The sequence below is a fragment of the Tenrec ecaudatus genome, chromosome 2 (genome assembly GCF_050624435.1).
Source record: "Tenrec ecaudatus isolate mTenEca1 chromosome 2, mTenEca1.hap1, whole genome shotgun sequence".
Taxonomy (NCBI): domain Eukaryota; kingdom Metazoa; phylum Chordata; class Mammalia; order Afrosoricida; family Tenrecidae; genus Tenrec; species Tenrec ecaudatus.
The window spans coordinates 110,621,734-110,635,052 of record NC_134531.1 but is presented as its reverse complement, the minus strand read 5'-3'; the positions used below and the strand labels follow the sequence as shown (position 1 = coordinate 110,635,052).

At 44.7% G+C, this 13,319-nt stretch overlaps 1 protein-coding gene across 3 annotated transcripts in view; it reads right to left on the bottom strand.

Moving 5' to 3' along the window:
- Window positions 1-1,511: 1,511 nt before the first annotated feature.
- The window catches only part of FER (FER tyrosine kinase), a 459,241-nt gene continuing 447,433 nt past the window's right edge, over window positions 1,512-13,319 (bottom strand). For all 3 annotated transcript variants that reach the window (XM_075541367.1, XM_075541368.1, XM_075541366.1), the window contains 2 exons: window positions 9,000-9,122; window positions 1,512-7,960 (listed from right to left, as the gene is read on the bottom strand). In XM_075541367.1, coding sequence (XP_075397482.1) covers window positions 7,818-7,960; window positions 9,000-9,122 — 266 coding nt within the window. In that variant the 3' untranslated portion in view covers window positions 1,512-7,817. The remainder of the gene's footprint in view (window positions 7,961-8,999; window positions 9,123-13,319) is intronic.

Genomic DNA, 13,319 nt, shown 5'->3' with positions numbered 1-13,319 from the left:
TACCAGAGAAAAAGGAGGGCCCTCTGAGATCTGAGCCCACACTGGGGGAAATTGAGTATTTCCCCTTGAATGCTTCTTCCGGCAGCTCACCAGATGACTGCAATGGTGTACTGTTTGACAAGAGCGACATGACGACAGGGCTTGTCAGCTTCATGGCTCACAATGAATTTGTTGCTTCTTGAATGCTGGCTTTTTGCTTCCTTGGAAAACATTAATGGAATTCGCACTCAGACTCGGCTTCATTACTTACGCTCAGACCCGTTGCCTCCGATTCTGTTTGGGTTTTAGAGTTCTGGATGGTGATCTTCGCTCTCCCCCGTTTCACCGGCACGCTGGCAGTTCACGTTGACACTGGCCCCGTGCTTTCCAGAGGAAATGTGATCCGTGATCAGATGAATTACCTAAGTGGCTAATTTCCCCACGGCAGTTTCAGCTGGCAACAGAGAGGTGACATGAGGTTTCTGGTGTCTGCTGTGTTATTAAAAACTAGGCTTTTTAGGAGTGGTCACACGATCTGCTTCTGACTGAGTTTGGAATGCATTTATTCTGACACTAGCCAAGGTCTGAGTAGATGGGAGAAGGGTGTCATGTCTGGCTTATGAGGAAGAGGGCAGCTTTGGAGAACATCAGAGGAGAGCTGATGGCCTGAGACACCTCAAAATAGGGTGTTTATAGAGTGGACTGGCTTATTTGGAACCTAAGGCTGCCTATTGACACTACTTTTGTGCATTTACTAACAAGAGGAACGTGAAGGTAGAACCAGAATATCGGCATAGGAGTGTGGTAGGATAACCGCGTCCAGTGGTCTTAGGCAAAGTAATAGTAGTTACATGGTTTAACATTTCTTTGGAGGGAGGTCACCTGACTTGCCTGTGTGGCCAGTCCCTGGACATACTTGCTCAGAGAGGTCCTTCCTGGGAAAATCTTCCTCTGTGGATAGTGATACTCTGTTAACACATCAGTCACCGGAAGATTCCAGTCTCCATGATAAAGTCAACAAGCAGCTCTGTCTTCTCTACGTTGTGTCCACCTGGGCCTCTCACACAGTGAGTGAGCAGCTAGCCTTGTTCCATGAATGCTGGGCGCTCCTACGAGACACGCGAGGAGCAACTCGGTGGTGGGGGTCAATTTTGACACCACCCCACACAGGCTGAAGACAACACTCTTCTACTTGGGCAAACACAAGGGAGAGACACTGACTATAGATAAAGGAAAAACCAGCCCCCAATTAAAAACTTCTATCTGGAAAGTATGACATGGCAGAGAAGCTCCAGAAAGTTTGTGAGTGAGGAAGGGAAAGGGAAACTATTATAAATGAGTTTCCTTGGTCATTACTCAGAACATTCCGTGACTTAGGAGAACACTCGCTTATGGGCCTCACTGGTCATGTTTAGGCAGATGAGAAACTCAAGGTTGGATCTTTTCAGAGTTCTTCCCCAATATTGTTTTTAGGCTCTTAGAAGATTGCTGGCTAGGCTGGAAGTAATTCTGTCTTCATGTTGCAATTGTAGTTTGTTTGTTTTTTTCTTTTACAAAGTAAAAAGCAGGAGTGTTCATGGCAATTTTCCGACACCGCTGGCTACTCCACACATGTGTGTGCTTCCTAAATGCTTGGGGAGCAGGCTAATCACTATCCGGGTCTGAAGCCACACAGAAAAGCAGGCAAGGGACAGTTCTGTTCAGAAGTGGCTTCCTCCGGAGACCACGGAGAGCATGCACACTAGCCAGTCGACAGCCAGTTCAATGCTGTACCAAAGCAGTGTGGAGGCGAGAGGCGTGCAGTATTTAATAACACAAAGCAGGCATGCCCCAGTCCCCTTGTGAGCATCAGCTTTTCCTCCTTGATGCTGCATTGGTTTGTAGGCAGGTTAGCCTCGGGTCACTGTGCTCGCTGCTTCCATCACCCTCTGCTTTCCAGCTGCCTCCTTTCCCCACTCTGAGTCCGCGCTTCCTAGGCAGCACTTGGACTGGCTTGAGAGGGTTTCAACACTCTTTCCCCACAAATGTTCCTGGTACACAGAGAAGGAACATGGCTATTTGACATAACATTCTCATTTCCCAGAATCCTGCACTTGTCTAGCACAGAGCCTGTCAGAGGCAGGTCGCTCTGGAGGTCATTCTAGGGGTGAGTTAGCTCACCTTCGTTAAAAGGGGAAACGAGGTTGACCTGAGAGTGCTTCCTTTAGGAGACTGCACGGAAACAGACAGATCTATAACCACGCATGCAGAATCAGCGATCTTCGCTTAGGAGTGATTACACGCCACTCACACAAATGCCAGGAGCCTCAGTGGCGCTGTCAGCTACGGGGTGGAAAGGTAAGGGCGTTTTGGTCTCTCCGAGGGAGAGAGGGGAGGCTAAGGCTCCGGTGAAGAACTCCGGCGAGAGCACTCTGAGGAGTCTGACCAGACAGCAGGGCAGCAGGTTTGGTGGACAGGTAATGCAAATGCAGCGAGACTTTGGGTGAGCCCTATGACAAGTGTTAACACATATGACACAAGCTAGCTGTGGGCAGGGTATGGACCCAGCATTCAGTACCATCACTCAGCTATGGAGATAAAAGTGATGCTAATGCAAGGGAAGGTGTTTCAGTGGTATAGCGGCTTACAAGTGGGTTCCTAATCACAGACAGGGTCATTGGTTTGAAACCACCAGCATCCTGCAGGAGAAAAATGAGGCTATATGCTCCCTTAAAGCTGTGTAGCTACCGAAACCACAGGGCAGTTTTGTCTTGCCCATGGGGTGGCAGTGAGTCGGCAGTGCCTCAAGGCAGTGAGCTTGGCTGTGGGGAACGGAAGGGATCCTGCAAACCCGGCACCCACTGTGAGGCTGGTACAGTGTTTCCTTTTCTTGTACACAACATGCTGCCATCTGATGCTGGCTCACAGCCAGCCTCTGGAGGGCTTCCAACAGTGTTGCTCAGCTTTGAACGGACTCGATGGTACCGAGCACCAGCACCACCAAGAGAGCGCGAGGGAATGGGCTTGCTCGGACGAAGGCCCACACACTGGCAGGCAACCGCTCTTGTCCTGTCTCCAGTGATCCAGCCCTGGGCCACTGTTCTCGGGCTTTCTAATGACATCACCCAATTTTGCCACATGCTCTGTCGGACGGCATCATTCATCCCTCTGCTGCTTTTACGTGAGCAGTCGGTCATATTGCCACTATCCTGAGCCTGGGCTCACCACCTCCGGGCTGCGACCAAGCATTTACGACAGCATGCCGGCTGGTGTCAGACAGCTAAGCGAATCTTAATGCCTACATTTAATAATTCATGTCTCAATCTTGGAAGCAGTATGCCACAGCAGGATGGTTTTTAAAAGTACTAACTAGTTCCTTTATGCTGGATTGTGGGTAGGACACATAGTTCCTAACCCCTCTGGATGACGGCGTCATGTTGGAAGAGAGCACTGTGCGGCACGCTTACACTGCGCCGACGCCACCTGTGAGGAGGTGCCTGTGGTAGCTGGCTCTGTGAGCTTTTAAAATTTGCTGCATTTTCTTTTGTGGAAATGAAGATGCAGTTCTGGATTCTGCATAATGCTATCTTAGATTGGCTATGAAACTGCTCTCAAACAGGGGAAAATAAATAAAAAGAAATATTTAATCAAACTGTAATATGTATAATCGAATCACTGTTAACCATAAATGAGATGACACCTTTATTTTAATGGCAAACTTTAACACTAGCTCCATAGTAGAATCTAAATATGAACTTGTTTAAAAACTCATGGAAGTTCTGCTTCTGTTTAATAACGCTATCAACAGAGCAGATGTGACTCTCAGCGGCCACCCCTTGGTTGCCCTCTCTGTCGTGCATGGTGCTCTGCTGGTGCAGGGGCCCTGACCTCCTGCGTGCAAAGGCCCGCCTTTCCCTGGCTCAGCACACTGTCTGCGCACCATCACTTCTTGGCAAGAAACATCTAAACACCAAGAGTGTGACAAAGGCGGCAAGGGAATAAGAGAAGGGCCGAGGCAAAGACTTCTTTTAGAAAACATTAGCCACTAATCTCACTTCAAAGGCCATGTGGCCACAAAATAGTGTGCACAAAGTTCGACTTCCTCAGGTTTAAAGTAAGTGCCCCCTCGGGCCATCTGATGACTTGTCAGACCTAACGGGAGGGGCATGAATGAGAGGGCCCAAAGTGATATCCGGCCGACATCACTGCTGCAGTCCATGGTTTGCATTTTGGCCCCAGCAGGTGCACAGCATGAGGTATACATTGTAACCAGAATGTGGCCCTCTTGAAACAGTATCAGAATCGTGTTGACAAACAATCCTTATTTTAGTCAAATTAGTCAGCCTTCCTAAAAGACCGTACACACAGCACATTATAGATAGGAAAATCTTATCAATGTCAAAAGGAAATAAAAACAATTTTAATGACTAAACATTTTCTTTCAAATGGAATAAAAATTAACCCTAAGATGAAAGCCAGCTGGCAATGCACACTGTATAAAACCACACACTCTTCTGCTAGTAAGATAGTCCAATGATATTGTGGTAAAATGGTAAATTATGGATGGGAAACATCATTGTTCATATTAAATTTGACAATAAAAGGGTTTTTTTTCACAGGGGACCTACTAGCAGGATGACTCAAATACAGCCTGTTTTTAAAAGTTTAAATTAAACCTGCTAATCCTTTATCATTCCTTGGAAGAGCAAGAATATGCTGGTTTGAGGAAATTTATAACACAGAATATAAAATTAATTTTAGAATTCACATATTGGTAATAAATGTTAATTTGATATGAAAAGATTTCCTTACTTGAAAAATGATGGGCATAAAAATTCTCATAAAAGCTCCACTGTAATTGAAGACAGACAAATGCAGGTCAGGCGCAGCCAGGACTTCTCAGTTGAAGAATTTACGAAAGGGCTGAAACTGGAGTGTTAGGGGCAATTTGTGAATCACCCATGAACAACACAAAGATTTGTGACCTGACTTAATTGTCTCCAGGCCAGTGGCAATTTTGGTGACAACTTGTTCCTACTAACCAAATCCCAGCGGATTCTGCATCTGGGGAGCCTCTTTTCCTCACCGCAGCTTGGAAAATTCAGAACAGCATTTACACTTGGACTTTCTGGCTATGGATTGGCCTCCTAAAGTACATAATCCCGATAATTACCAAAGACAGAAGGGATGAATAAATTAAGCTTCAAGCACAACAGAATTAACAGTTAAAAAAGAATTGGCTTGCCTAAGTTTTTCTTAATGCGTGTGCCTAGATTAAATTTAATATTCTACATAGCTGCTATGACCCGGAAGACGCCTAATGAGTTATTAATCTTGAACTGTACCACTGTCTGCTCTGGGACAAAGAATAAACCAGAATCTAAATGCTGCACATGTCACGATGCTTTGAAAAGCTTTTTCAATTTAAGCACAGGATGTGAATTGCGAATCCTCACAGCCCAGATGAGTGAAATATCAATGCTGCGGGCCTCCTTTACACTAGAACTGCAGGCCTTAGCATTGGGCCGTGATCACAGATTAAAGCCCAAACCACCATTCTCTCCTCTTTCACAGAGCTTAGCACTGGGGCTACTAAGTGATGGGTGGATGTAAAGCTGCAACAGACAAAGAATGTCCCCAGCAGGAAGGGTCACTTGGAGACACTGACACAGGGGGGTAGCATTACCATCTTACTTTTACCTTCGAAGGCTCCCAACCTCGGGGGTCTGTGCTTTGATTCAGCACCGTCAAGAAGCCTGGTGGTGCTGTTGGGTCAGCATTGGACTGCTGACTGCAAGGACGGTGGTTCAAACCTAGAAGCTGCTCAGTGGGTGAAAGATAAGGCTGTCTGCACTAATCAAGATTTATAACTTGAGAAACCCTATTAAAAAGATCAGCTGGAATCTGTTCAGTGGCAGTGGGCTTGGTTTGGTGTCATCAAAAGAAGTTATCACTTGTTTATTTATATCATTGAATTGAAGGTCAAACTATATGGATTAAAAGCAGTTGCTTTGTATGGTATCAAATATCCCAGGAAAATTTCATTAAGCTTTCACTTTTATCTAAATCTAGAAATTAAACCAAACCTGTTGCCACTGAGCTGATTGCAACTCCTCGCAACCCTACAGAACAGAGCAGAACTGCCGCACAGGGTTTCCACGGCTGCAGGTCTTTACAGAAGCAGATGACCCCAGCACGACACTTGGTGGGAATAAGGCCACAACCTTTGGATACCAGATGAGCGCTCAGCCAATGCTCCACCAAGTTTCTAGTCTGAGTCTACCAATCATTCAACATGCACTAATCTCACAAGGAGGTGGAAATACGCAACACAAGCCGTTTTTGCTGTCTACTCTAGAGTACTGGGCGTGAGCTCTAGGTCCTGATATTCATGGGCAGCACACAGCTGGCGGGGGCAGAAGTTTGCTCAGTGAAGCTCTTCTTGTGAATGGCGCCCAAACCTTCAGGAAGGTGCTGTTCATCAGGACACGGCCTGGGCACTTGAAAGGCCCTTGGGCCACATTCAATCCCGAGCATGCCCGCCCCCGTTTATCCCAAGAAGTGACTACATACAGCTGTGGGTTAGGTTTCCTGGATGCAGTGAAGGTTCAATACAACAGAATGCTGGTTTTAACCGTCTTGCAGTTTATCCACACAGAGTATCTGTGGTGTACACACACCCACACACCCCAGTGTGTCTGTCCACTAGGATGGTGAAATCTGGACAGCTCATGACACTGGTACAAACAAACGATTGGCATGCCTCCTCTGAGGTGAAGCTATGAGAGCAGAAGGAGGTACTACTACTGAGGACTCTGGTCTAGTTTCCATGAAAAAAGAACAGCAATTGTGTTGCCATTCAGAAGTTTCTATCTACCAACCCCTGCAACATTTCTTAGTTTTTTTTTGGTGAATTCAGAGTACAAAATACAAAGGATGTGTGTGGGGGTGTGTGTTTATAAAGGCATTATTCTGTTAAGGTCTATGCTATATTTTTCTTCTCTACCAAAGTACCATTCTAGCTGCTCTTTTCTCTAGAACAGTGGTTCTCAACCTGTGGGTCATGACCTTTTTGGGGGGCTGAACGACCCTTGCATAGGGGTCTCTGGACTCATAAAAGTAGGACAATTACAGTTATGAAGTAGCAACGAAAATAATTGCATGGTTGGGGGGGGGTCCATCACAACATGAGGAACTGTATTAAAGGGTCAAGGCATTAGGAAGGTTGAGGACCACTGCTCTAGAACATCCCCCTGCTCAAACTGGTTTCTTGCTATCACAGTTTTTGGGAACATCCGCTGGACATCCGAGGAGGGAAATGACCACTCTACTAAGAAGGCCAGAGTGATACGAGGGTGCATACATTGGGCTTACTTCTGGCAAAGGAAAAGAAAGACCATCCTAAGCAGTCCAAATAATTACCGATATAAACGGATGTGTACAAATATCATCTTGTCTCAGCAGAGTAGAGAGCCACCTTTGGTTGGCACATGCCCTGCATGTGTGGCATTGCGAATGCAGTTCATAGCACCAAGAGAGTAGGTGTCTGTGGCAAAGGGCGGCGGCCACTGATAGTCCTGGAAGCGCGAGCAAGAGACCGGTTGTCCCTCACAGTAAGAGTCTGAGCTCCCTACTGACAATGGCCTGAAATGGCAGGGTTGCTGTGATTAGCGAACAAAGCCCAGGCACAACTTCAAAACAAAAACACATCTGCCTTTGACTCTTTTTCAAAGTGGACCACATTACAAAACCCCCAACTAGTTCATAAAAACAACCGGAGGAGACTGTTGCTGGTACTGTGGACGGCACCCGCTCTGCAGGGGCAGAGCGCTGGTGCTGAGTGTGGTACTGCTGCATCCCTAGGAGAGCTTCTTCTTGATGGCGGTGAGCTCTCTGTGCAGTTCAGTGAACTTGGGGCGGTTCTCAGGCTTATAATCCCAACACTTCAGCATTATTTTAAATATATCATCTGGACAGTTCTGAGGGGCTGACATTCGGTATCCTGAAGACCCAAGAGAGAGGAACGGAGAATTTAGTGGGAGATAAGATGTTCACATAGTTCTGATACTCTAGTACTTTATGTGGCAGGCACAATAGAAACAAAACAGTCAATGCATGGTAAACGCAATGCTTTTCTCTGCTAGTAGTGGTGCAGAGCTCAATGCTCCAGACCCACAGAATCATCTTCAAGTTCACAGGAAGTGCTTCTTGTTTGCTTGCTTACAAGGTCTGATGTTTTGATACATCACATCCAAATATATGTTTCAGTTGCTTTGACAAAATGCCTTTAGATGCCATGGACAGTTTAAAAAAATATCTCAATAACCTATGTTTTAAAAAATTCCTACAAATTCATTATACATATTTATTAAACAAAAAGAAAAAGGTGAAACTATTGTTTCTTAATATATCCTCCATTTAAGTCTATTCATCCTTTTTTTTTTAAATCCACCTCCTATTATGGATTGGGGTGGAGGCTTACAGAAGTTTCTGAAGATGAAAGGATGAAAAATTTTATACATTTTGAGATTGTAACTCAAAAGGAATTATGACTTTCTTAGTTGTATTTGTTTAGTCTACAATGAATATTCTCTTCAGTTTAAAGCGGCGTGGCAGCGGCACAGCGGGTGCTGGCTAATGTGAACACACACGTGTGTTTGCCTTGGAACGGGAGCTGTCACTGAGGGGCGGGAAGAAGAGAAGTCAGCTTCCTGCACTTGATTCCACAACCACATGCCCTTGGCAGGCCTGAAGCTAGGGCGGTGCCATTTTGTTGAAAGTCTTTTTTTAAATTTATTGACACCTTAGAGTCTGTGGCCCACACCAATGCATGCTAGAATCACCTCTTCATTCTCATCTTAAATTTGAGATCAGTTTCTTCAGAAGTGTCAGACATTCTCAAGAATTTTCTTCTTCCTGGTGTCTACTGAGCTACCCAAACGGATCACTGTACCCCCGGGGAAATCCAGCCACCAGACGCAGCCCCTGCACTGCCCCACCGACCTGGATGTGAACATGCCCAATATGTGTCTTTGGCTCACCTCGTTCCACTTGTTCTCGAGCTTGCTGATTTGTCATTCCAGGGTACGGACAGACCCCTAGGCTGAAAGTCTCCCACAGGAGGATGCCAAAGCTCCACGTGTCACTCTCAGAGCTGTATCTCCCTGGAGGGGACAACAACCATAAGCCGGGGCAGCACAGTGGGCGCCTGGGAGCATTGTTCTGACTGTCTATGGGAGTCACTTAGCAACTTATTTCACAATTAACAGAAACACTCCATTAGGAGAGATCCAATCCTATGAACTGATACTCTTTTCCAGATTGAGTAGTACTATCAATTAAATGAAATAGTCTTCAGATTGCTAGTTCAACCAAACCAGCATTCACATCTCCTCCTCCTCCTATCAGGAACAAACATTCAGCCAGCCTGCGCAGGGGTCCTTACTGCAGATGAGTGGCTTCAGTCACAGAGAAAGAAAGTTGCACACATCAACTCCTAGAGGATGAAATAATCTGGATTCTTGCAATTTTCTTTTGCTTGCATAATTTTCTTTACACTAGAATTATAAACAAACTTAAAGCAATGAGGGAAGTTTCTGAACTTCAAATTTTACTCGTCATGTTTGCAGATATTCTTACATGTTTAAAGGTCTCATTTTCTCCACTGATAGTTTCATTGGAAAAAAAGAGACAGTTTTCTATCTGTTTTGAATAGAGTGGAAATTAACATAGCTAGCTGATAAAAACAACTTTAGAGGACGTGGTGCCTTGAGTTGTCAAAATATATTGGTGCACCTGTTTCACCGAACTACATGAGCTCAGCGCTTCAACTCTGGTTTTGTTGTTTTGTTTTGTTTTTGTATCAAAAAAAAAAAAATAAAATCACAGAAATAAAAGCCAATATAAAATGTTTACTAGAAATGGATGTGAAACCAGTAACGGTTTCTAAGATTTTCTCAATGTTTGTTTAATTTTATATATGGAACATATATCAGGAGGTTTCAATAAGTTTTTGAAAATCTTCATTATCTTTAAATTCTACTTTCCCCACGAACTTTTGGAAGTCTCCTCACACGGGCGTAACTACACTCCATTTGCACTCATCTTAAAAATTAAACATTATGGGGGCAGAGAAGTACCACACCATCTACTTTTGCAGTAGCGCTAAGGGGTCTCTTGGGTAAGTGTTGAACTGGTAACCACAGGCTGGCAGTTCAAAGTCACCAGCTGCTCCGTGGGAGAACAAGAAGACTGTTTGCTCCCAGAATAATTTATAGCACCGAAAACCCGGTTTAAGGGTAGCTGCGAGTCAGAAAGGACTTGGTGGCAGTGGGTTTAAAGGTTTACTTAAATGATTGCATTTTGTCTCTCAGCTTCCTGCCTTCACTCTGTCATTCGTCATTCCAGTATTTATAGATGGCCCTCCTCCAAAAGTGGCTTATTACTTTAAACAGGACGGTCCTTTCTTTTTCCTGAACAAAGTAAAATTAGAATGAGAGTGTGCCTGGACTTTGATAACGATGCTGCCATCAGAGTCGGGAGTGTGCTTCATGATTACCATCTCCAGCTGTGTGGATTAGCTTTCTTCTCTGAAGGCTGCAATTATAGACACAGCCTATGGCGTTCAGTGGGAATTTTAGTTTTTTTGTTTTTATCTGTAGAGCAAATATGTATTTTTAATTTTAAAAATGTATTTTTTAAGATCATTTTACTGGGGGCTCTTACAGTTCTTACAACAATCCACATATCAATTGTATCAAGCATATTTGTATGTATATATTTTGTCATCATTATTTTCCAAATACTTTCTATTTGAGTCCTTGGTATCAGCTTCTCTTTTTACCCTCCCTCCTCCTCTCATACCCTCTTCACCCTTGATAAATTATAAACTATTATTTTCAAATCTTACACTGACTGTTGTATCCCTTCCCCTGTGTATGGTTTCTTCTCCCCCCCCCCCCCCCCACCTTCCCTCTACCCTCCTGGTATCACTACTCCCATTTCTGATCCTGAGGGGTTTATCTGACCTGGATTCCATGTGTCATGAGCTCTTATAGGTACCTGTGTACATGCTCTGGCCTAGCCAGCAGTGAAAGGCAGGATTGGGATCATGACAGTGGGGGGTGAGCCTATTTGTTCACCAAAGAACCAAAGGAATATTGTGTGTTTCATCAGTGCTATACTCTGCCCTGGTAGACTCATCCCCACTTCCTTGTGACCATTTTGTGAGGGGATGTCCCATTGTCTACAGATGGGTTTGGGGCCTCTGCTCCGACCCCCCTCATTCTGAACAATTCAGTTTTTGTTTGTTTTGGGTCTTCTGATGCCTGTTACCTGATCCCATCGACACCTCATGATCGCACAGGCTGGTGTGTTCTTCCATTTGGGCTTTGTTGCTTCTCTGCTAGATGGCCGCTTGTTTACCTTCAAGCCTTTAAGACCTCAGACGCTATATCTTTTGATAGCCGGGCACCATCAGATAGCAAATCTTTTCAAGTTTGGCATCCAATAATTACATAAGGTTTGTGAAAGTCATTAGTGGTGGTGCATTAAGAATAATTTTTTTCTTTAAGAACATGGAGGCCATTTAGAGTCATGATTTTTTTTTCTCTCAGACAATTATTTGGCTAGAGGTCAAGTTATAGAAAAGCCCAGATCACACTCCTGAAGCAAATGTGTCACGGGTTCTGCTGGGCCATTTACATGGGGCACAATAGCTTACAGTTGTAGAGGATTTTGATACTTTTCCATCTTTCAATGGATTCTCGCCAGTATCCTAAGAGGAGGCTAAGACACGATCATTCTCATCGTAAACATGAGGAATGTGGGTGCAGCCAAGTCAAGGGCTCACCATACTTATATATATCATGACTGGCCGTGGGATCCAATTCCTGAAGGGTGGTCCAATGCTCGTCAGCAGTTATCTTAGCTCTCTCACGGGGGTAACTGAGCTTTAGTAAAATCACATCAATTAAATGAGAGGGTGCATATAGTCCCAAAGCCCCAGGTGACTGATGAAAATGTTTCTTCTCAATAATTGATGGATAGTTTATTTTATTCCTGAGTTGGAGTCCAGCATCCTATTTTCCCTACAGTCTTTTAGTGGTAAATTCATATATGCTAAACAGCCTATGAAGTATGCTACCATTTTGTGTTTAAAAAACAGATGGGAGAAAGATGCAAATAAATAGTTGTGAAATCTCTGAGATGACTATAAACAAATGATATATATATTCACCTGCGGGAAAGGGAATTGGCTAGTTAGAGAAAGGGGTAGAAGACAGATTGGTTTACATATCCATTTATATGGCTTCATTAAAAAACTGTATGCATAATATATTTTAAAAAACTAAACATCAAGAACAATAACAAGAAAATGAAGGTGAAAATTCAGTTAACTTTCTGTCCCTATGCCAAAGTTTCAGGGAGGCTCCTAAGGCTGAAGAGCTTTTCCTCCCGCCCTGCCTCTCTGCTTTATGGAGACTTGGGCCGTACTTCATCTACTCTGAAGAAGAGGGAAGAAAAACTCGCTAAAGGAGAAAATGTCTTTGGAAATGAGGTAAAAGCCTACCCACAAGCATACAACTGTATTTTATAAACCTTGAAAGAAGTATACCAGTTGACAAGGCCTTTCATTCATGAGTCAATTATTTATATTTTCTTTGCTTAAAAAAGATGCTAGATAAATTCCTGGGGCAAGGTCCAGGTACTTCGGCAGGGGTGGGACCCAACCCAGGGATACATATAGCAGCTAACTAAAAAGGAAGTGCAAAGGGAGGGAGTGGGTGGTTGGGAAACAGGGCACTAATCTACACCTGGGAATGGTATTGTGCATGTCTCCCTAGGAAAGTGAGACAGAGTCCAGAGCTCAACCTGGGTGGCATGCCTTGAGGGCAACACACCAGCATGAAGCAGCAAACTAACAGAAAGGTCTGCGTGGCCCTGGTCGGTCCTTCTCCCAGCTACATCGACACCCCCCCCCCCCCAAGAAGAATGCACTACAGAGGATGGCACTGAAGATACAGCCTACGAAGAGTGGAGGGTCTGCCCAGGCTACATGGGAGAAAATGGAGAGAGAGAGAGAGAGAGAGAGAGAAAATGAACTGCATCCTGGAGCACCAAGCCTCAAGGATGACACTCCTGCTCAGAGCAACCAATTCACCAAGAGGACTGTGGGGCTGGCCCAACAATGAGACAGGATGACCCCTCACTGACCCACAGGGTTACAGCACTGGATAGGGTAGGAAGTGTGCCCAGTCTGACTCCGCCCCGCCTCACTGGAGTGAAACACAAAGGCAGAGCAACAAAACAGCAAAGGGAGCAAAGCAATGAAGTACCCGAGGAATTCCAAAAATAGACGT